The following is a 21,323-nucleotide window of genomic DNA, read 5'->3' on the forward strand; positions in this document are numbered from 1 at the left end:
CTAAACTATCACTAACTATCCCTATTTTGTTTTGCTACTTACTGTTCTGCCAGAGCAGAAGTAATCTCTGGTGTGCGCTTCCCCGGGACAGCATCGAATGGCGCTGTCCCAGCCTACCCCCTGTCCCTCCTCACCTAGACCATGCCTCCCAGCCTGTCCCTTTCTTTCAGCCTGGCACTTCGGTGCGTAATGAGGGTTTATGTGCGCAGCTGGGCCCTTTGTAAAATGCGTGCGGCGCATGCAAGGCCCGGCCATGCAAGTAACCCCCAATCTTACGTACGCCAGGCTTTTAAAATCTGGGCATTATTTACTAAAGGTTTTCTCCCATTTAATGTCTATGGAAAAGTGCTTAGTAAATATAGAGCCCTTAGTATGAATGTAGTGAAATGCTCCAGCAGTAGAGTAGCATTTATGCAAAATGGGCTGGATTTTAAAAGCCCTATGTGCGCCGGGCCTATTTTAAAAAGGCCTGGCGATGCGCGTAAAGCTGCGGGATGTGTGTAAGACTTGGGGCTTTACTAAAGGGGCGGGGGTGGTCCGAGGGTGGGACCAGAGGCCACCGACACAGCTGCCATTTGCCGCTGCGTCGAAGGATTGCGTGCCGTCAGGCTGCTGGTGCATGCAACTTACGCCTGCCCAGAGGCAGGTGCAAAAGATAAGACAAAGGTCAGGGGGGATTAGAGTAGGGCTAGGGGGGGGGGGGAAAGGTTAGGGGAAGGGGTGGGAAGGTCAAGCTAGGGGGAGGGAACGAGGGAAGCCAGCACGCCCCCTTGTGTGCGCCGACCCCCAATTTTATAACATGCGCATACATGTTATAAAATCGGGCGTACCTTTTAAAATCTACCCCAATATGTTTTAAGTCCTGAATACAACATATTGGACTTGATTTTAAAAACATTTACATGCTTAAAATTGGGTTTTTCACATATAAATGCACTTTACCTGTGTAAGTGGACTTTTGAAAATTGCTACAATATGTCATTGAATTGTCCATAGGATTTATCACGTTAAGTAGCTTTTGAAAACTGCAATGATAATGTGCTACATTTACATGCATAACTCATTTGAAAATTCCCCTGTTAATCTTTAACCTAGCTCACTTTTGTTTGGCTACGATGAAATGCTGTTCTAAGGGTCCTTTGCTGTTTGTGTTCCTTTTGTTGACCAGCAACAATAGATTAAAATGGCTTCACCGCTCCCCATTGTTACAGTGGGATTTGGCTAAGTTATATGCCAGGAAGGGAGTTCTGATAATCCACATGCTTGCTGGATTCGGAAATGACTGATTTATATACAGCTTGTACAACAACTAGAGTAGTTTAATGCTTTTCAGCATGGGTACAAAAGCACTATTGTACTGATTCAATCCATCTGTTTATTCATCCATCCAGAGGCATGATAACTTCCTCTAAAAAGCACTGATCGGCTTGAAACTTGGGGAGAAGTTCCATCAAGGCCCTGCAAATTGCATGATTGAAAATGATCAGAACCTGACGAGGTTCAGATTATTTTTAAAAGGGTAACATTGAAGAGTGCTAGAAAATCAATTCATATTCATGGTTTTCATGTCCCCCTTTGTTGTTTTCTAGAATTGCAGCTGAAATACTACCGTAATCACAATAACATCTGGAATGAACTTACTTGCAATAGAACTTGTGATCTCTATCATTTGCAACAACTTTGGATTGGAAAGGGCATTTTTGCTGCGGATTATGGGCAAAGTCTGGGATCTGGGGTGCTTATGCCCTTCTTGAGTAGAATTAGGATGCATCCTGCAAATGTGAAATCACAATTTTATTTCAAGACTTTTGGCTGTCTTCCCTTATCTGTAAATTCCCAATAGTTGCCATTGACTGTATGAGAGAATACGATGCTGACTAAGATGTAAGTCCTCATGCCAGGCTCCACTTAAGAAAACATCCCTTTGTTCTCTGTTGAAGCACCTATCCCATGACTCAGTACTGCAGTACCACAGCCACCAATGAATTAGTGGCACTAAAGTGTGTAGATGTCTCACATTCCTTTTTCAGTGGCCACTGAGCATTATAAATGGAAATCGTTTCCTTCATTAGAAGAAGGCATAAGCCAGAAGGCACTGAAGCCAGTCCTGAGTCTTTGGGGATTTGAGAAGAAGCCCTGCACACCATTTGCTGCTCCTGTGATCCTAGCTGTTGCCAAAAAAAGTGGAATGATTAGCACATGAATTGGACACCTCAAAGTGTTAAAAAGCTATTTTTACAGCAAGGAAGGACTTATATGTAGTAACTATTCTGTATACAATATGTGTTAAATTAATTTGTTTTGTGTTTATTGTCTTCGATCTTATGGTCCCAGACTTGGATAGGAACCTCAAAATTTTTTGAAATATCTAGTTTGCCCAGGTGAAAATTGGTCAGCCTTGCATGAAACCAATGAACTAGCCCCATCCAAAGATGTTTCTGTTCAATGAATAGTATTTTTTGGCCAAAGCTAGAGTTATTTAAGCATTTTGAAGGATACACATTTTGGAGGTAATTTCCAAAGAGTTACATGGGAGTTGCATGTATAAAATTAGTGGGGTCAATATTCAAAGCAGGCCATTTAAGTAATTTATCCGGATATAACTTATAAAGCTAAGTTATATGGTATATTCAGCAGAAGGGCTAAGCCACTAAATATACGTGTATATATCCGCACTTCACTGTATAAGTTATAACTGGATAAGTTTAGACTTGTTCTATGGCTCATCTTAGCCGCATAACTTATGTGGCTAATTCCCAATATTGGTAGTTAACGGCACAAGTGACATGCAGCTAAGCAGCAGCCGTTGAACTTAGGTCATATTCAACGGTCTCTACTTAGCTCAATAAATTACACTTATGAGCTTTGAATATTGACCTCAGTATATATACACAAAAAAAAGCATTTACACATGCATATGCTATTTTAGAAACCTCAAGAATGCATGTGTACCTGTGGTGCCATGCGTAAATGTTAACAGAGAAAAAGAAGGTTGGTATAGGTGCGTTCCGGGGCAGGCTTCAGAAGTAAGTGGTATATGTGCATTAGAGATGTGAATCGGAACCAGAATCGGTTCGGATTTCAGTTCCGATTCACATCTCTAATGTGCATACATTTTTTAATGTATCTATATGCTTTCACTTCTGCTAACTGACCTGCACAGTTCAAACCACACTTGCCTTTGAAGTTTTTGGGTGAGAGGCCTGGTTTAAGTCCGATTCCTTCAGGAATACACCTCATCATACAGCGGGAAAGGATTATCTAATAGAGATGTTCATTTCATTGATATGAAGCAGGAAATTTCAATGAAATTTTCTGTTTCGTTTCAATTCATTTTTAAAATGAAATTCATTTCAATTCATGTTTAAAATGAAACCAAAGAAAAATAAATTAAATTGTTTGTTTTCATTCCTTACATTAAATAAAAAAAAAGTATGTTGTCTAACCCTGGCCCCATCCTCACTCATGAGCCCTCCTGCTGATTCTCCCCATAACCCCCCCCCCCCCCCCCAAACCATCTTACTTTATTGATGTTCTTCACAGGATAAGTATGATCTCCAGTTGCTCCTGTTCTACTAGTATTGTGATTATAAACGGTGATAGTGGACCACAGCTGGCACCATTTTTTATTTCTTCAGTTTAAAACCATGCGAGTCTGGGCCTAGAAGTTACCATTTTGTATGTAAAAATTAGCAAAGGTACCAGCAGATCACTTAATTTTGCTGGACAGAATGACTCAGGCCAGGTCCAGACTGATGCCATTTTATATGGAAGAAGTTAAAAATGGAGCCAGCTTTGGTGTGGTCCTTGCAGGGTAGGAGATGACCAGGGATTGTTTCTGCCTCATGAAGAACATCAGTATGGTAAGAGGGTTGAAGGGCAGAGGGAATCAGGAAGAGGACCCAGAAGAAGTTGATATTCACATGCTAGATAGTTGGATAAATAGTACTTATATGGCTATCTAGTGGCCACTGAATATCCGGTTTTATTCAGTGGCCACTAGATAGCTGAATGAGTCACTTATCGGTATTCATCTATCTAGTTAGCTGGATAAGTTGTAGGTGGGCAATTGGCGGATTGGGGTGGCACTACTTAGCTGGATAAGTTATCCAGCTAAGTAGCAATATTCAGCCTTAGATGAATATCTTATCTGGCTAACTGTACTATCGCATAGCACAAATGCTAATTTTTTGAAGGGGCGGGATTAATTAAAATAAGGGGTGCTATCGCATGGTTTTAACACCAGAAATAACTACACCTTTTTTACCTGGCTGTGCGATATGCCCGAAACGCAATTTGCGATAAAGATTGCAAATTGCATTTTGGGGCTGAGAAAGAGAGAGAAAGAGAGAGACTCTGGGGAGGCCTTCACAGTATTCAACTATTTAAATGACTATAGGAGGGCCAGCTAATAGCTTGAGGTGAAGTGGTGGTGGTTTAGGATTTAGGGGCCAGTTTTACAAGCAGAGCGAGACATGCAAACTGCACAGTACATCTCAGTGAACATTTGACCTCATTTGGAGTGAGGAAAGTCTTTGGAATGAGGAAAGTCTCACAAAGATGAGATTTATACTATGTTACCTCGCCCTAGTTTGATGGTACCCAGTTAAAGAGTCCATCAAGCTAGGGCGAGAGAAAATTGTAGAAATCTCATCTTTGTGAGACCTTCCTCACTCCAAATGAAGTCAAATGTTCACCGAGGTGTACTGTCCCATTCGTACGTCTTGCTCTGCATGTAAAACTGGCCCCTAAATCCTAAACCACCACCAAAACCTCACCTCGAGCTATTAGCTGGCCCTCCTATAGTCATATAATTAGTTGAATACTGTGAAGGCCTCCCCAGAGTCTCTCTCTCTCTCTCTCCAGTTTGTGAGCTGTGAAAATAGAAGTATTGCAGAGTGTGAAAACTAAGTAGCAATTTGGACAGGGATATTCAGCAGTATGGCCATGCAGATGAATATCCTATCTAGGTTAGCCAGATATCTCTATTTTGTTTTTTCTTTCTTTTAATTTAAATTGTTGTTTTATTTATTTTAAATAAATGAAAAGAAACAAAAATCCCAAAATGATATGGCCTATACATCATACAAAAGCCTCATGAAAGCAATTAGCAGATCCTAAATTTACAAAGTTGCTTTATAACTCCAGGAACCTGCACTTCGACACTATAAAACATATTAATAAAACATTACCATTGTGCTGGCAGACCAGCTTGAGAGGATGAACTGGAGCCTCTGAGAGTTCCATTATTCTGGGTGGCCTGCACAAGTTTGAATGCAGCAGCTATTTTCCTGGTGAGATAAAGTAAAATTCAAAATGCAAAATTGTAGGCAACATTGGGATAAGTTTTCAAAAGTTTAGTTGAGAGCCCTGCACCTAAAATAAGAAGTTACCTGTACCGACTGGCAGAATGCACATTGGTGAATTTTCAGTGGCCTAAAACTCTTCACGTAATTTCAAAATGTGCATAAATTTGGCCACATAAAGAGCTATTTCAAGGCATAGGGGGTGCTGTCCTGGGGGCCATGTTATGGATCTACACACGTAACTTACATTTTTAAAAAGTGCACGTCCTACCAACATGCAGATAGGGACAGTGACTTTCAAATCAGAGTGCGAGCTCTCTTTGGTGCGTATGCATCAGCGCGCACCCAGATATGTGGCCATTTTATAACTTGCGTGCGTATATACGCGCATGTTATAAAAATAGCCTGTCTGCTCTTTGTACAGTGTATAGTGATTGTGTGTTAAATCTCACATCAGATATTGTGTCTTAGGGCCTCTGTTTCTGCCTTTGATTTTCACTGTCGGTCTCTCTTGGCCGAGCTATAGCTCTTTGTGTTCTAATTGGTTCCCGAAGATGGACTGATGCTAATTCAATTCTTTTGAGTTTAACATCTTGGGATTCCATCTGTTTTTCTCTATCCTGATAGTTCTTTTTAATAGCTTATGTGTGCCCATTTTTACGTGAGCGTGCACCTGTGCATGTAAATCCTGTTTCTATTGTGTAAGTCGTGGAATTTTAAAAAGAGTGCAAATCCATGCCATTGCCAGTTTCACCAGTCTACCCATCAGGTCACCCAGTTAACAGCCAGGTCCTCCAAACCTCACTGGTTTGATAGTCTGCACTCCTGCCAGTTACCCCAGTCCCTTTAAACTTCTGAGAAAATGGCTCTTTCTTTTTAATTTTTAACTTACACCTCATCCCTAGCAGAAGTAAACTTATGCGGCACTGGACCTGGGCACGCACCCAGGTGTGTAAGTATTTACTCGCACATCTCTTGGCCACACCCCAAAATTCCAATGCCCCTTCCAGACTATGCCCGCATCCTGCCTCTTTTTGAAAACTTTTCAGATGTGCATGCAGCGGGACATACATACGTATCTGGGCGGCTTTTAAAATTTAGTCGGCTCACGCCATCCTGACTTGTGCGTGCATCTCCAAACTGATGTGTGCACTGGGCTTTTAAAATTCACCTTAATGACTGTAACTTATCATGACGATGAGCTGCTATCTGCTTACATGGCAGCACAAGTATTTGTTGATCAATGACCCACAACCACCACAACTGGTGGGGTTAATGGTAGGTACCAACTGGGAATCGGAGTATGATGGGAAACTATTGTTTCCAAACACCACAGCCCTTCAAAGAAATGTGGCACAAGGTGTGTCACATGAACAAAGGAAATGTTTAAACTTCTGTGGCCTAGCAACTTGACCTACTCCATCTTTACTTCAAGCTAAGTGCCTGATTCACTAAGGCTTTTCGACCATTCTGTGCCTATGGGAAAATACCTTGTTGAATAAGGCCCATAATTAAGTAAATCTGAGGTACGTTTTCATACTTATTAATTATTATCTGGACAAGTGAGGCTAAATTAAGCTAACAGTAATAGCTGGAATGGCTTAAAATGCTAGGCATGGGAATCTTAAAATAGACCCGGCATATGAAAAAATATATTGCATATTAAAAATGTTAAAATATACAGATGAATTTCAAAATCTAGTGTTCTTGAGATGTTGAATGTCACCTTCTTATATTTCTTTTCCCCATGTATCTGAAGTTTTGAAGGCATACTCTGAAAGATAGAAGCATATTTTGTATTTAGTTTGCAATATCAGTAAATTAGTTTGCTACTTTGGTTATATGAATTGCATCACACAGGTACAGCGTGATCATGGTATTAGCAGGCAGACAGTATAATCGCGAACTCTATGTGATTTCAAACAAGCTATACCAGCGTTATTCACTTCCAATTTTCGAGAGCCAAAAATGGGTCAGGTTTTCAGGACATCTCGAATGAATATGCTTAAGACAGATTTGCATGCAAGCTGCCCCAACTGCATGTAAAATGCCTCATCTACACTCATTAGGGATATCCTGAAAACCTGAGCAGTTTGCGGCCCTCAAGGACTGGAAGGAAGTAAATACCACTGAGCTATGCGCATGTCAGATATCTTTAGTTAGGCTAAATGGGCATCACAACGTAAAATGCTGGTAGTCAAAAACAGATAGGGATTTGCTAAAAACATGGCTAGTCTATACCTATAGTAAGAACACAATAAGTGCAGATAACTTCTTGTGGTCACAATTCACAAAATATTTATTAATTCAGAAAATGGCAACTTCACTTAATGTAATGACAGCTTCTGTAAAGAGTCCCCCGACACAGACCCCCATGTTTCGCCAGTCCGGCTGCGTCGGGAGGAACGAATCTTAAGTAACAAGCAATCTATAAAAACAGAAAGGTATATAAAGGACCAAAACACATTGTGTTTGTGTTTTGTGACCACAAGAAATCTGCACTTATTGTGTTCTTACTAATCGGACTGAAGGCAGTATTAGCTCCAGTAACTGTGTTTTAGTCTATACCTATAATCATAAAATCCACCTGCAACGAGAAAGCAATTAATTGAATAAGTAAACAATCAAATCAGCATTTGCAATCCCAGAAAAGTTGAACAGGCAACATCACAATCTAGAGATGCCTATTCACCACTTCTAGGCATTATTGGTCATTGAATCTGAGGTGGTTCATTAAGGGCCTTAATATTTGTACCTGTGGAAAAAACATCTATTATTAAATAAGGCCTTAAATTTTCTTTCTAAAAGGAACTGGGTCTTTTGAAATTAGGTTCTTGAGTGCCCTTGCTCACAGCCCACAACCAGAGTGAGAGAGGATAGGGATAGGAGGGGAAAAGACACTCAGATACTTTTGATTGTGCTGCTCTTAACTTGAATCGCCAAGTCCCAACTGGCAATTGAGGCTAGCAGTGAAGGCATAAAGTTTTATGGCAATATTGATATCAGTTTGGAAATAAATTAGCACTTACATATACAAATTGTCAATTTATTTGCAGTACACATTGCTTATATTAAAATATTATTTCCAAAATAATGTAAAACTGTAATTATTGTGCAAAATGTTACCTACAATCAGGCCGATACAGAATGGTATGCTCAGCGGAGCGCACAGTTTAGCCCCCGTTTGGCTATGCATATTTGACACGCTATTATTACCCCTTATAATGTAAGAGGTAATTAACGCCAAAGGCAGGCGTTAATTTCAGACAGCACCGGGCAAGTGTACAGAAAAGCAGAAAAAACTGCTTTTCTGTACACCCTCCGACTTAATATCATAGCAATATTAAGTCGGAGGCACCAAAAAAAAAAACCCACCAAACTTCTTTAAAAAAAAAAAAAAAATCTGCCCGCGGTGCACGGCTTGGAAAACGGACGCTCAATTTTGCTAGCGTCTGTTTTCCCAACCCGTGGCTGTCAGTGGGTTCGACAACCGACACCGGTAAAATTAAGCGTCGGTTGTCAGACCTGCTGACAGCCGCTGCTTCTGCCAATAAGGAGGCGCTAGTTACGCGCTAGTATCCCTAGCGCCTCTTTATTAGCGCAGGCACTAATTTATATACTGAAACATGCGCCCAGGAGAGGTGCCTGGGTGCACGTCAAGAGAGCGGGTGCTCGCCTCGGAGTGCCGGCTCTCCTGTAGCTTTTTTTGAATTGGCCTGAAAATAAGTACAGAACAGTAATCTATATTACTGAAGATAAAAAAGTACCATATTCAGTAAATCTGGATTGAAAGCAGTATTTCTATATAACAGCCTCTTACCTGATTGCTCTTGTGTGTACAAGGTAAATGTAGCTACATTAGAAAGCAATAATCAAATAGGAATTCATTTTGCAACAACATGTATAGTATTAAAAGTCAGAAGAAGTCACATTTGCTAATAAAATTCATACAAAGTTGTGCTAGTTGTTTCAGTAATTCATTGTTAGAATACAAAGAGTTTTCTGTTTCTTCTTGTGGGTATGGAGACTGAGAGGGAATATCCATGAATCCATAGTTCTGAATGATTATACAAGTATTTTAGATTTATTTGTTAAGTGAATTTGCATTTTTGCAGGTCGTGATAAATTTTATTGAACTAAACAAGAATTAACCAGCAATATTATTAGATACAATTTTCAAGATCAACTGTGAATAATTCTTAAGTTCATGCAATAAAATGCATCACAACCTGCAAAGAATCCAGGTTTCCATTTAAAGCCTTGTATAAATAACATTTTTATTTAAAAAAAAAAAATAAAGTTGTTTTCTCTTTGGAGTAGTACTATATTATACAGGCACAACTATTGGGAAGAATAGCATAGCTGAATTTTTGTTTGTTATGTTGAAATACTGATTTTATTCATTTTCTCAGTGGCTATTTACCTGCTGTAGCAGAGCATGCTTGGAATGATAATAAAGTTTTATTCATCCAAAGAGACCCTCAAAGTATTTGAATTAGAATGTTTTGAAACATTTGATTCAGTTGAAAGAAGATCCATCGAGCCATCCTGTTCCATGCAACTACGTGAACATTTTCTGATGTTTCTCCTGAATCTACTATCTTGGAAAACTTCCCCCAAAAGTTGTGTATTTGTAGCCAATTCTACAGCACAGTGAAATATATTCTTTTCCGCACCTCAATTATGGCATTCAGCTAAATCACTTGGATCAGCATTATTTTCCTAGAGTTTAACAACGTCATGTGAACTAATCTTATTTTTTTTCCTATAACTTTCCTGACATCTTTTCCAAATTGGGCAACTATAAAGCTGAGAGGAAATGATCTAAGTGAAAAGCAATGGCATCAATAGTTATAAATTATCAATCTTATTTCAAACCTCAGTGCTTTTAAATATAAGGAACACAGTCAAAACTTACTCTAAAATGCTGAAAAAGTCAGCTATCTCAGTGCTTGGAGCTCTCTGCCAGTAGGATACCAAGGTATCTGTAATCAGAAATAATATTTTATTCATTTATCTAACTTCTGAAATAGAAAGGGCTATTTTACACACCAAGGAAACACAGTTACCCTCTGATATAGTTTTCATAATATGTAGGAAACACATGAGAAGACTTCTTGTTTCAGCCTGGTCTAACTTGTCATATCGAAGCGCTGAGCCAATCAAAGACAGGGGTCTTGTTATCTGTATAATTTAAAACATAAACATAATCACTTACTACAGGTTCTGCATTTTAAATTTAAAAATTGCACATTAGAATTTGAAAAGCTACCTTTTCACAGTTGTCTGCTTTCTCACTGTTTTTCTCATTGGTACTTGGGTTAGAGTCAGTACTGACTAAGGACGCTCTTGAGTCACCGTGATTAACTGCAGAGACAGCTATCGATGAAAAAGCTGCAGATAGAATTCATGACACATGCTGAAGATGTAGATGGGTGGATGAGCACAAACACCGAAAGCAAAGGTAAATGAATGAATCTGATTCAAGAACTTGCGCGATTGTCCTAAGCTGCCAGCATTGTGTTTCTTTGCTTCCCTTACCACCATTCTATGATTAAGGAATCAAAGTCATAAAAAGATAAAGGTTAAAATATCATCACAAGCCAACATAGGGGTAGGTTTTCAAAAAATACATGCGTGCGTCCATGTGCGTGCGCACGCATGTTATAAAATTCCAGGTAGGCATGCGCAAGGGGGAGCATAATTTTGCAAATTCGCGCGGTGATGCATTGCGGCCTTCCCCAGATTCCTCCCAGCCCACTCCAATTAAAATAGGGGTAGCTAGGATAGGGATAGGAGGAGGGTAGGATAGGATAGGGGAAGGGGAAGGGAGGTTAGGGTAGGGGGTTGGGAAGTTCCCTCCCAGTCCACTCCTTAATTGGAGTGGACTGGGAGGGAACTTCCCAACCCCTACCCTAACCTCCCTTCCCCTTCCCCTTCCCCTATCCTATCCTACCCTCCCCCTATCCCTATCCTAGCTACCCCTATTTTTTTTATTTTACCTTTTGCTCCTGCAAAGGAGCAGGAGCAAGCTGCGCACACACTGGCCGCCTCTACCGGGCGCCTCTAGCCCCGCCCCTCTGGACCACCCCCTTTTAAGGCCCCCGGCACTTACACGCGTCCCGGGGTTTACGCGCGTGGCTGGGCCCGTTTGAAAATTGGCCCGGTGTGCGAAAGGCGGGGTTTACGTGTGCCAGGGCTTTAAAATCCAGCCTATAGAGTACACTAGTTATAACAGAAGGTATATAGGGCCCAAAATTGGCCGTTCAAGTAACTTAGGCAGATATGAATTATCCAGCAATGTTACAAGGGATATTCAGCAGCATGGCGGTCAAGCGCTACTTAGCTAGATAAGTTATAACTTTAAACCTCATTGGGAGAATTACCTGCATAACTTATCCTGCTAAGGCCGAATATCACTACTTAGCCGGATAAATTAGGGCAGCCTAGATCCACCCACTATCATGTTGGCTAAGAGATAGCTGGATAAGTGACTTATCCATTATCTAACGGCTGCTGATTTTCAGTGGACAGCTAGATAGCCGGATAAGTTCTACTTATCCGGCTATTGAGCGCTGAACACACTTTCAGTATCAGGCCCATGTTGCCTTTCTCAACAAATAAATTAGTTTTTAAATTAAATGAAGGCAGCTAGAAGCAGAAGTTCATGAATGTTTTGGAGATGACTAGAAGAATGGAATAATGATATCATCCTTAGAGGCAAAATACCTTATCAGGATAAATCAAATGCCTTTACAAAGATAATGACGGAACTAAAATAGTTAAGCACTGTGGGATGGAATAATGGAATGTTAAACATTCACAAATTGTAAAGAAAAATAATTTGTCAGTTTTACTCTAGGAGGTTGATATTCAAGGGTTTTTCCAGCAAACATTTGGAATTAGCCAGACAAAACCTGAGATTTTTAGTATTTCCCTCTATTCCCTGGCTAAATTTTGTATAGGCAATTTGTTATCTGCATAGAATTAACTCTATAAAAAGAGCTGTTGTGGGGGCATTCCTGGGGTGCGTTTTCACTCTGTCCAGACTGCGAAGAATATTAGCGCTGCCTGGACAAAGTTATCTGACTGCAAAGTTACCTTCTGCTTGCCAGAGCTCTATGAATTTGCAATTGAGTCTGGTTCACTAAGGCCTTTTTCCCATTCTGCGTCTTTGGGAAATAGGGAAAGCATGTAGAGGCATGAGTTTGGGAATGCTTTGGGAATGCTTTCCAACATTTATTTATTTATTTATTTATTTATTTAAAACTTTTATATAACCGACGTTCATAGACATATCACATCAGTTTACAAATAACAGGGGGATAAATATATTGAAACTGAGAGGGAAATATAAAGTTACATGTAACAGGGGTAAAAAAAAAACTTGGAAGTTTTGAGGAAATGGTCAGGTGACCTAGGCGAGAGGGGTTAAATAGATAGAACAAAAACTATAATATCGTTGTTGTATAGTTCTGGAGGAGGGTGGTAGAGAGGGAAGGAGCTATGGTGGGGGGAGCTAATTCAAGTGTAGGCTTGTTCGAAAAGCCACGTCTTAAGCTTTTTTTTAAGGTGGAGGTGCAGTGTTCTAGGCGGAGATCTGGTGGCATTGAGTTCCATAAAGTTGGACCTGCTACGGTCTTTATGGAACTTTACAGAACTTTATGGAACTTTATGGAACTTTACGGCCCTTGCTACATAGATCTGTAGCAAGGGCCATGCTGGTGGTTGGTGCTCTTGGAATACTGATCACTCCATTCCAAAAGAAGCCGTCCCTCCCCCATATCTCACAGCCTGTTGTCCCACCTCGAGACATGAGATCAGGGGGAGGGGGAAAATGAACCAATCCTTCTAAGTTCCCTTCCCTCAGCCTCCTTTGAACACAGGAAGGGGTCATCCTGAAAGCCCTTTTATCTCACAGAATCTATTAGGGATGTGAATCGGGCTACGGACGATTGAAAATATCGGACGATATTTTCAAAATCGTCAGAAATCGGGGGCTCCCCCAAAACGATAGGAAAACCCCATCATATTGATCATGGGGGTTCTCTTATCATTTTGGGGGAGGGCGGGAAAACGGCACACAAAAATAACCCTTAAACCCACCCTGACCCTTTAAAACTAATCCCTTAGCTTCCCCCACCCTCCCGACCCCCCAAAAAACCTTTTACAAGTACCTGGTGATCCAGTGGGGGTCCCTGGAGTGATCTCCTGCTCCCAGGCTGTTGGCGGCCACTAATCAAAATGGCGCCGATGGCCCTTTGCCCTTACCATGTGACAGGGTATCCGTGCCATTGGCCAGACCCTGTCACATGGTAGGAGCACTGGATGGCTGGCACCATCTTGTGCTCCTACCATGTGACAGGGGCTGACCAATGGCACCGGTAGCCCCTGTGACACAGTAAGGGCAAAGGCTATCGGCGCCATTTTGAATACTGGCAGCCGACTGTCCGAGTGCAGGAGGTCGCACTCGGACCCCCGCTGGACTTTTGGCAAGTCTTTTGGGGGTCAGGAGGGTCCCCCAAGACTTGCCAAAGCCCCTGGTGGTCCAGCAGGGGTCCAGGAGCGATCTCCTGCACTCGGGCCATTGGCTGCCAGTAATCAAAATGGTGCCGATAGCCTTTGCCCTTACTATGTCACAGGGGCTACTGGTGCCATTGGTCAGCCCCTGTCACATGGTAGGAGCACAAGATGGCGCAGGCCATCCAGTGCTCCTACCATGTGACAGGGTCCGGCCAATGGCACGGATACCCTGTCACAAGGTAAGGGCAAAGGGCCATCGGCGCCATTTTGATTAGTGGCAGCCGACCGCCCGGAAGCAGGAGATCGCTCCAGGGACCCCCACTGGACCACCAGGTACCTGTAAAAAGTTTTTGGGGGGGGGTCGGGAGGGTGGGGGAAGCTAAGGTATTAGTTTTAAAGGGTCGGGGTGGGTTTTTTGTTTATCGCAGGGGTCAGGAACCTATGGCTCGGGAGCCAGATATGACTCTTTTGATGGCTGCATCTGGCTCGCAGACAAATCTTTAAAAAGTAAAAATATAACAAAATCCTCCACCCTCCTGACGCCCCCCAAGACCTCCAAAATTAATTTACTACAACCCCCACCCTCCTGACCCCCCCAAGACCTGCCAAATGTCCCTGGTGGTCCAGCGGGGGTCCAGGAGCGGTCCGGGAGCAATCTCCTGGACTTGGGCTGTCGGCTTCCAGTAGTCAAAATGGCGCCGACGGCCCTTTGCCCTCACTGTCACTGGGGTCGACCAATGGCGGCGGTAGCCCCTGTGACGTAGTAAGGGCAAAGGGCCGTCAGCTGCCAGTAATCAAAATGGCGTCGATGGCCCTTTGTCCTTACTATGTCACAGGGGCTACCGCCGCCATTGGTCGACCCCAGTGACATAGTGAGGGCAAAGGGCCGTCGGTGTCATTTTGACTACTGGCAACCGACAGCCCAAGTCCAGGAGATCGCTCCCGGACCCCCGCTGGACCACCAGGGACTTTTGGCAGGTCTTGGGGGGGTCAGGAGGGTGGGGGTTGTAGTAAATTAATTTTGGAGGTCTTGGGGGGCATCAGGAGGGTGGGGGTTTTTGTTAGATTTTTACTTTTTTATTAAAGATTTGTCTGCAAGCCCTGGACCCCCGCTGGATCACCAGGGACTTTTGGCAGATCTTGGGGGGGGGGAGGTGTTTAGGGGGATGGGGGGTTGTAGTAAATTAATTTGGCAGATCTTGGGGGCGTCAGGAGAGTAGGGGGTTGTAGTAAATGAATTTGGTAGGTCTTGGGGGAGTCAGGAGGGTGGGGGGTTGTAGTTAGTATGGCTCTCATGGAATTACATTTTAAAATATGTGGCGTTCATGGCTCTCTCAGCCAAAAAGGTTCCTGACCCCTGGTTTATCGGCTCGGGCACAGCCGATAAACAAAACCACGATCGGACCTGATGAAAAAAACCCCACATATGAATCAGAACCGGAATCCGAACCGATTCCGGTTCCGATTCACATCACTAGAATCTATTGCTTTACTAAGGCACGGCTTAACTTGCAAAACCTTTTCTAAATTTGAGCCTGCAAGTTTTTCCCACTTTTTATTTTTAACATTTAATTATCCAAGTTGATTGTGAAAAAGTGGGCACCCTGTCAAGCGTATGAGAAAGAGAAGGGATTCAAAATAAGGGAAGTTGAATATTAACCCCCAGAGCAAGGATAACCAGAGTAAATGAAACTACAACTCCCAGAGGGCACAGAAAATGGAAGAAAAATAGGGCACTGGGGGAAGGGCCTCAGAGTTGGGCAGATGTAGGTTCCAGCCTCATAGATTGCATAGGTGAGCTCATTAGGGAGGGAAGGAAATTAATTTTTTGCTAGAACAACCATCACGGGAGGAAGGCAGAAGGAGGAAGTGCTGTACCATAGTGGAAGCATCGCAAAGAGAGTGACCCACCCCGCAGCAAGATACGTGGACTGAGGTAAGGACTCGTGAAAAATCCTGAGTGCATTGTGTAGTTATAAATGTGCCGGCCCATCAGTGAAGAGAGAGCAAGACTGAGAGAACTGCAGTGTGGGGGAGGGATGTTGGAGCTTCTTTTAGAAACTTGGTTGTATGTCAAACTGTGCATCCAGAGCAAGCCAGTTTTGTGACCTGGGAGGTATAGCAGTGGTAGCCTTTATTTTGGAAAGAAAGGAGTGAGTGGACTAAACATAGCGGGGCAGATTTTCAAAGGGATACGCGCGTAACCCCTGAAAAGCTGCCCCTTCCACCCTCTGCGCGCGCCGAGCCCCGGGACACGCGTAAGTCCCGGGGCTTTCCTGGGGGGGGGGCGTGTTAGTGGCGTGTCGGGGGGGGGCATGTCGCGGCGGCGCGTCATCAGGGGGGCGTTCCGGGGGCGAGGTCATGGGTGTGGTTCCAGCCCAGGGCATTTCGTGGGCGTGGTCGAGGCCTCCGAAACTGCTCCCGGGCTGGGAAATCACATGCCGGTAGCCGGCCGGTGGGCAGGCGTAACTTTTATAATAAAGGTAGGGAGGGGGGTTTAGATAGGGCTGGGGGGGTGGGTTAGGGAGGGGAAGGTGGGGGGAGGCGGAAGGAAAGTTCCCTCCAAGGCCGCTCCGATTTTGGAGTGGCCTCGGAGGGAACGGGCAGCGCGCGCAGGGCTCGGCGCGCGCAAGGTGCACAAATGTTCACCCCCTTGCACGCGCCGACCCCGGATTTTAAAAGATACGCGCGGCTACACGTGTATCTATTAAAATACGGCGTACTCCTGTTTGCGCATGGTTGCGCGAACAAAAGCCGCCGGCGCGCTTCTATTAGGATCTGCCCCAGTGGCTCTGTAACCAAAGACTGTGTTGTGAATTTCTTCCTCTACTTGCTTTAAAACCAAAGACTGTATTGCATAGAGATACAGTATATATGGTGTGTGTGGTGTGTGGGTGTGTGTGTGTGTGTATGTGGTGGGTGATAAACTTTAGAAGAATGGCAAATACGGCTTTGAATGTGCCTTTTGGTGCCATCCTTTGCCAGCTACTTCAGTTATTTTTCTCTATGTATCTGTCTGCTTGCGTTGCTCTGTGCCAAAGTGTTAGAATGGCATTGGGGGTAGGGTTGTCAACTGGATCCAGATTTTCAGGACAGGTTGATCCAGTCCAAGTTTTATTGCCCTGCATGCAGGCACTTATAGTCTGGCTTTTGTTAGGGAATGCAATAGGGAAAGCAGAATAAGTCCTAGCATGCAATGGGGTAAAACCAGGAATGAATCAACCTGTCTTGAAAATCTGGAGCCAGTTGCAATCCTAGATGGGGGACTTTTGGTATGGAGTGCTGATAAACATGTATGTTTGTCTTGACAACATTGTAAGTTCCATGGAGCAGGTACTGTTTTATGTGTATCTGTACAGTGCTGCAATATACACTTTAGAAATGAAAAATAGTAGAGGTAGCCTCTGTTTCGCATATAAACAATGTGTATATTTTTTGGAGGTTTTGTTCTATCAAAATAGTGACCCAATGTTTCTAGTTTTCAAAGTTGTCTGAGATGCTCATTTTCTTCCTGCATGATAAATCTGGTGAATTTCTGTCCCTTTTTTGTAGCGTTATTGAGCCTACAGACAGATGCATTGCCATTGATCCCTTTTGCTTAATTCTTTCCAACACTCTTTATGTTGGAAAGCATAAAAAGCTTAATAAATCAGGCCTTACATTCACTATCATATATATTTTCCAGTAAGGTGGGGGTAGGGGAGAGGTTGTTGAAGATTGTGTCAAGGTTTTCATCAATGAATCCTAAAACCAGCTCTAGCATAACTGAAATCTTTCCAAGTAATACAAATGCTTTCTAAGTACCTGCTATTGAGTTTAGGACATCTTTTGAAAATGATGTATCCACTGAATTTGCATGTTTCATAACAGTTTGACTCTGAGATCCTCCGGCAGTGCTCAAGTCGTCTCTTGACCCCTGTAGATGAAAATGAACTGTAAATATTAGGAGATTTGCTGTGTTTAAACCCATCTGCCAGGCCATTAATAATTAGATTGCTATGAAAGAGAATCTTGTAAATGTACTGGAAACCTGCTTATTCTTGATCAGATACGGCAAGCATAAACAATATTTATCACCATACAAGCAACATTCTACCTGAATCTCCACTGTGTAATATGAAACAGGTAGAGCACATTGCATGCTTGCAATTATGAAACTTCCAGTGCCAATCAAGTTGACCGAGGTTCAAAATTCAGATTATGGTGAAAGGCAGGGTTTGTAAAAACAAACAAAAGATTCTGCTCTTAAATTTGAGAGACTGATTGAGTCATTGCAGCAGAATTTATTGGGGTGAGAGCAAGTTGCAAGAGCTGGACTCTTCCTGGAATATTTTAAAAATGCCAAAGAAGCCAGGGAGGATGGGAAAAACTTCTTTGACACCTGAGATTCACAGACCCAAATGAAAAGGCTTAAAAAAGACCCACAAGAGCCTCTCAGACGTGAAGTGTTTCTGCAGAAGAGCAGCCAGCGATGCAGAAGTATCATAGTCCCTCTCTCTCTCACTATACAGTATGCTGTCTATATGTCCGCATGTATAAGTATCTATGCTTTAATATTTATTTTGTGCACAATTTCTTTTATATAGATGGAAAGGCAATTACTTGCCATTTTGCATGTTTTTGCACAGTGCATCTGAGATCATTACAACTGGCTCTCAGGGGTATAAGAAAGTCAGAAAACTAAGAGGCCAATGTCAAACTTGCCTTTAACAGAAGTGTGAGCAATAACATATGCTAACACCTGCATTATCAACTGCAAGCCATTTTTAAAGATGGCGCCAGCCGACCATTACTCCTACCATGTGACAGGGGCCGGCCAATGGCACGGATACACTGTCACATGGTAAGGGCAAAGGGCCATCAGCGCCATTTTGATTAGTGGCAGCCGATGGCCCGAGAGCGGGAGATTGCTCCTGGGACCCCCACTGGACCACCAGGTACTTTAAAAAAGTTTTGGGGGGGTCGGGAGGGTGGGGGAAGCTAAAGGATGTGTTTTAAAGGGTCGGGGTGGGTTTAGGGTTTGTTTTTGTGTGCCATTTTTCCCGCCTTTCCCCAAAACGATAAGAGAACCCCACGAACAATTTTGTGGGGGTTTCCTATCGGTTTCGGGGAGCCCCTGATTTCTGACGAGTTTGAAAATATCGTACGATATTTTCAATCGTCAGAAAAACGATTCACATCCCTAATGTGTACTACACTGTCTGTGGTAAATGTACCTCATTTGCATTTCATTGACATTGGCTGTGAATACATGAGTTAATCATCGGGTTGCCAACTGTCCGGATTTCTTCCAGACTGTACAGGGTTTTGCTTTCATGTCCGCAAGCCAAAAGGAGGGCTAAAATGTCCGGAAATAGTCCCGATTTTAGTCCTCCGAGATTTCTTAATTTAGTTATCTGCTGTGGCGGGTTTTCCCCAGTTGATGGGAGCGGTGCTGAAGGTGCTGTCTGGTCTTCCCTGGTTGTAGAGGGAACGGGTGGCAGGGTAGTTCATTCCCGTGCTGTCTCTGCTAACTGTGGACGAGGCTTCTTTTTGCTGCTGCAGGCGGGCTCTGGCTGGTGATGCATTCAGCTGCTTGCCAGCCAAAGGAAAGGGAGAGGCCCCTCAGTGCCATCGGTACAAAGCAAAAAAAAAAAAAAAAAGAGGGCTAACACTGACAACGCCATGGGACCGAAGAAAAGAAGAAGCCCCACAGGGCCTTCGGCAGATCCCATCCTGCCAGCGGCCCAAAGAAGAAAAGAGGCCAGCTGTGGTTGTCAGCCAGAAGAAAGAGAGGCCCTGCGGAGCCATCAGCGAACAACCATCTCGCTGACAACACGAAGAAGAGGAGATGCCTGCAGACCCGTCGGCGCTCCCTATCCTACCGGCACCCTGAGAAGAAAAGAGGCCTGGCGCTGGCAGGGTTGCAGGCCAAAAGAAAGACAAAAGTCTCGCACAGCCATCGGCAGACCCAATCCTGATGGCAACCAAAGAAGAGAAGGAACTCGGACTGAGTTTGTGTATGTGTGAGAGAGAGAGTGCATGTTTGTCTGTGTGTGAGCCAGAGAGAGAGAGAGTGTGTGTGTGTGTGAGAAAAAGAGTAAATGTATGGGGGTGGGGGGCGAATGAGAGAAAAAAGTGACTGCATGGGGTGGGGGTGCATGTGAGAGAGAAAATTACTGCATGGAGGTGGGGGGTGCATGTGAGAGAGAAAAAGTGACTGCATGGGGGTGGGGGTGCATGTGAGAAAAAAAGTGACTGCATGGGGTGGGGGTGCATGTGAGAGAGAAAATTACTGCATGGAGGTGGGGGGTGCATGTGAGAGAGAAAAAGTGACTGCATGGGCGTGGGGGTGCATGTGAGAGAGAAAAAGTGACTGCATGGGGTGGGGGTGCATGTGAGAGAGAAAAAGTGACTGCATGGGGGTGGGGGTGCATGTGAGAGAGAAAAAGTGACTGCATGGGGTGGGGGTGCATGTGAGAGAGAAAATTACTGCATGGAGGTGGGGGGTGCATGTGAGAGAGAAAAAGTGACTGCATGGGGGTGGGGGTGCATGTGAGAGAGAAAAAGTGACTGCATGGTGGTGGGGGTGAATGTGAGAGAGAAAGTGACTGCATCGGGGTGGGGGTGCATGTGAGAGAAAGTGATTGTATGGGAATGGGGAGGATGTGAGAAAGTGACTGCATCGGGGTGGGGGTGAATGAGAGAAAGTGATTGTATGGGGATGGGGAGGATGTGAGAAAGTGACTGCATGGATGTGGGGAGGGTGGATGTGAGAAGAAAGTGACTGCATGGGGTAGGGGTGAATGTGACAGAGAAAGTGATTGCATGGGGGTGGGGGGTGCATGTGAGAGAAAGTGACTGCATCGGGGTGGGGTGAATGAGAGAGAGAAAGTGATTGTATGGGGATGGGGAGGATGTGAGAAAGTGACTGCATGGGGATGCGGGGGTGGATGTGAGAGAGAGAGAGAATGACTGCCTGGGGGTGGATGTGAGAGAGTGACTGCATGGGTGTGGGGAGGGTGGATGTGAGAAGAAAGTGACTGCATGGGGGGTGGGGGTGGATGTGAGAGACAAAGTGACTGTAGGGCTGGGTTGGTGTGAGAGAGAAAAAGAGCGTGCGTGGGTGGGTGTAAGTGACCATGTGCTTATATGATTGAGAAGAAAGTTTGTGTGCTTTTTTCCTCACCCCACTAATCTACAACAATCTCAGGGTGAGTGGAAATTAAAAGATACTAGATATAGAGAGTGGGGGATTTTTAAAAAACATTAGTTTTAATATTGGGTGTTTGATGTGTCTGTTGGTTTGAAATATTTTATTGGTGTTTGGTTAATTTTTAGAAAAATTGTATGAGTTCTTATTATTAGATGTTTTCTATTCGTCAGCTGTTTTGAAATATTTATATGGTTTTATAATTATGATGGATGTTTTATATTTCTTTATTTTATTGTTTGATGTTTTATGAGGAATGGTGGTTTGTTTTTTCTGTGTTTACTCTGCATACAGGCTTTGGC

General features: G+C 43.6%; 1 protein-coding gene across 6 annotated transcripts in view; it reads right to left on the reverse strand.

Annotated features, from left to right (window-relative positions):
* The window catches only part of DOCK10 (dedicator of cytokinesis 10), a 401,455-nt gene that overhangs the window by 77,976 nt on the left and 302,156 nt on the right, over positions 1 to 21,323 (reverse strand). For 5 of the 6 annotated variants that reach the window (XR_003858608.1, XM_029615672.1, XM_029615675.1 and 2 more), the window contains exons 34-40: positions 17,634 to 17,745; positions 10,579 to 10,700; positions 10,376 to 10,490; positions 10,225 to 10,291; positions 7,033 to 7,080; positions 5,193 to 5,291; positions 1,642 to 1,772 (exon numbers count right to left, since the gene is read on the reverse strand). Coding sequence is in view for 5 of the 6 variants with exons in the window: in XM_029615672.1 (XP_029471532.1) it covers positions 1,642 to 1,772; positions 5,193 to 5,291; positions 7,033 to 7,080; positions 10,225 to 10,291; positions 10,376 to 10,490; positions 10,579 to 10,700; positions 17,634 to 17,745 (694 nt within the window). In the remaining variant the exon portion in view is untranslated. The remainder of the gene's footprint in view (positions 1 to 1,641; positions 1,773 to 5,192; positions 5,292 to 7,032; positions 7,081 to 10,224; positions 10,292 to 10,375; positions 10,491 to 10,578; positions 10,701 to 17,633; positions 17,746 to 21,323) is intronic. The other variant, XM_029615673.1, reaches the window with a different exon arrangement.

This window comes from Rhinatrema bivittatum, chromosome 9 (genome assembly GCF_901001135.1).
Source record: "Rhinatrema bivittatum chromosome 9, aRhiBiv1.1, whole genome shotgun sequence".
Classification (NCBI taxonomy): domain Eukaryota; kingdom Metazoa; phylum Chordata; class Amphibia; order Gymnophiona; family Rhinatrematidae; genus Rhinatrema; species Rhinatrema bivittatum.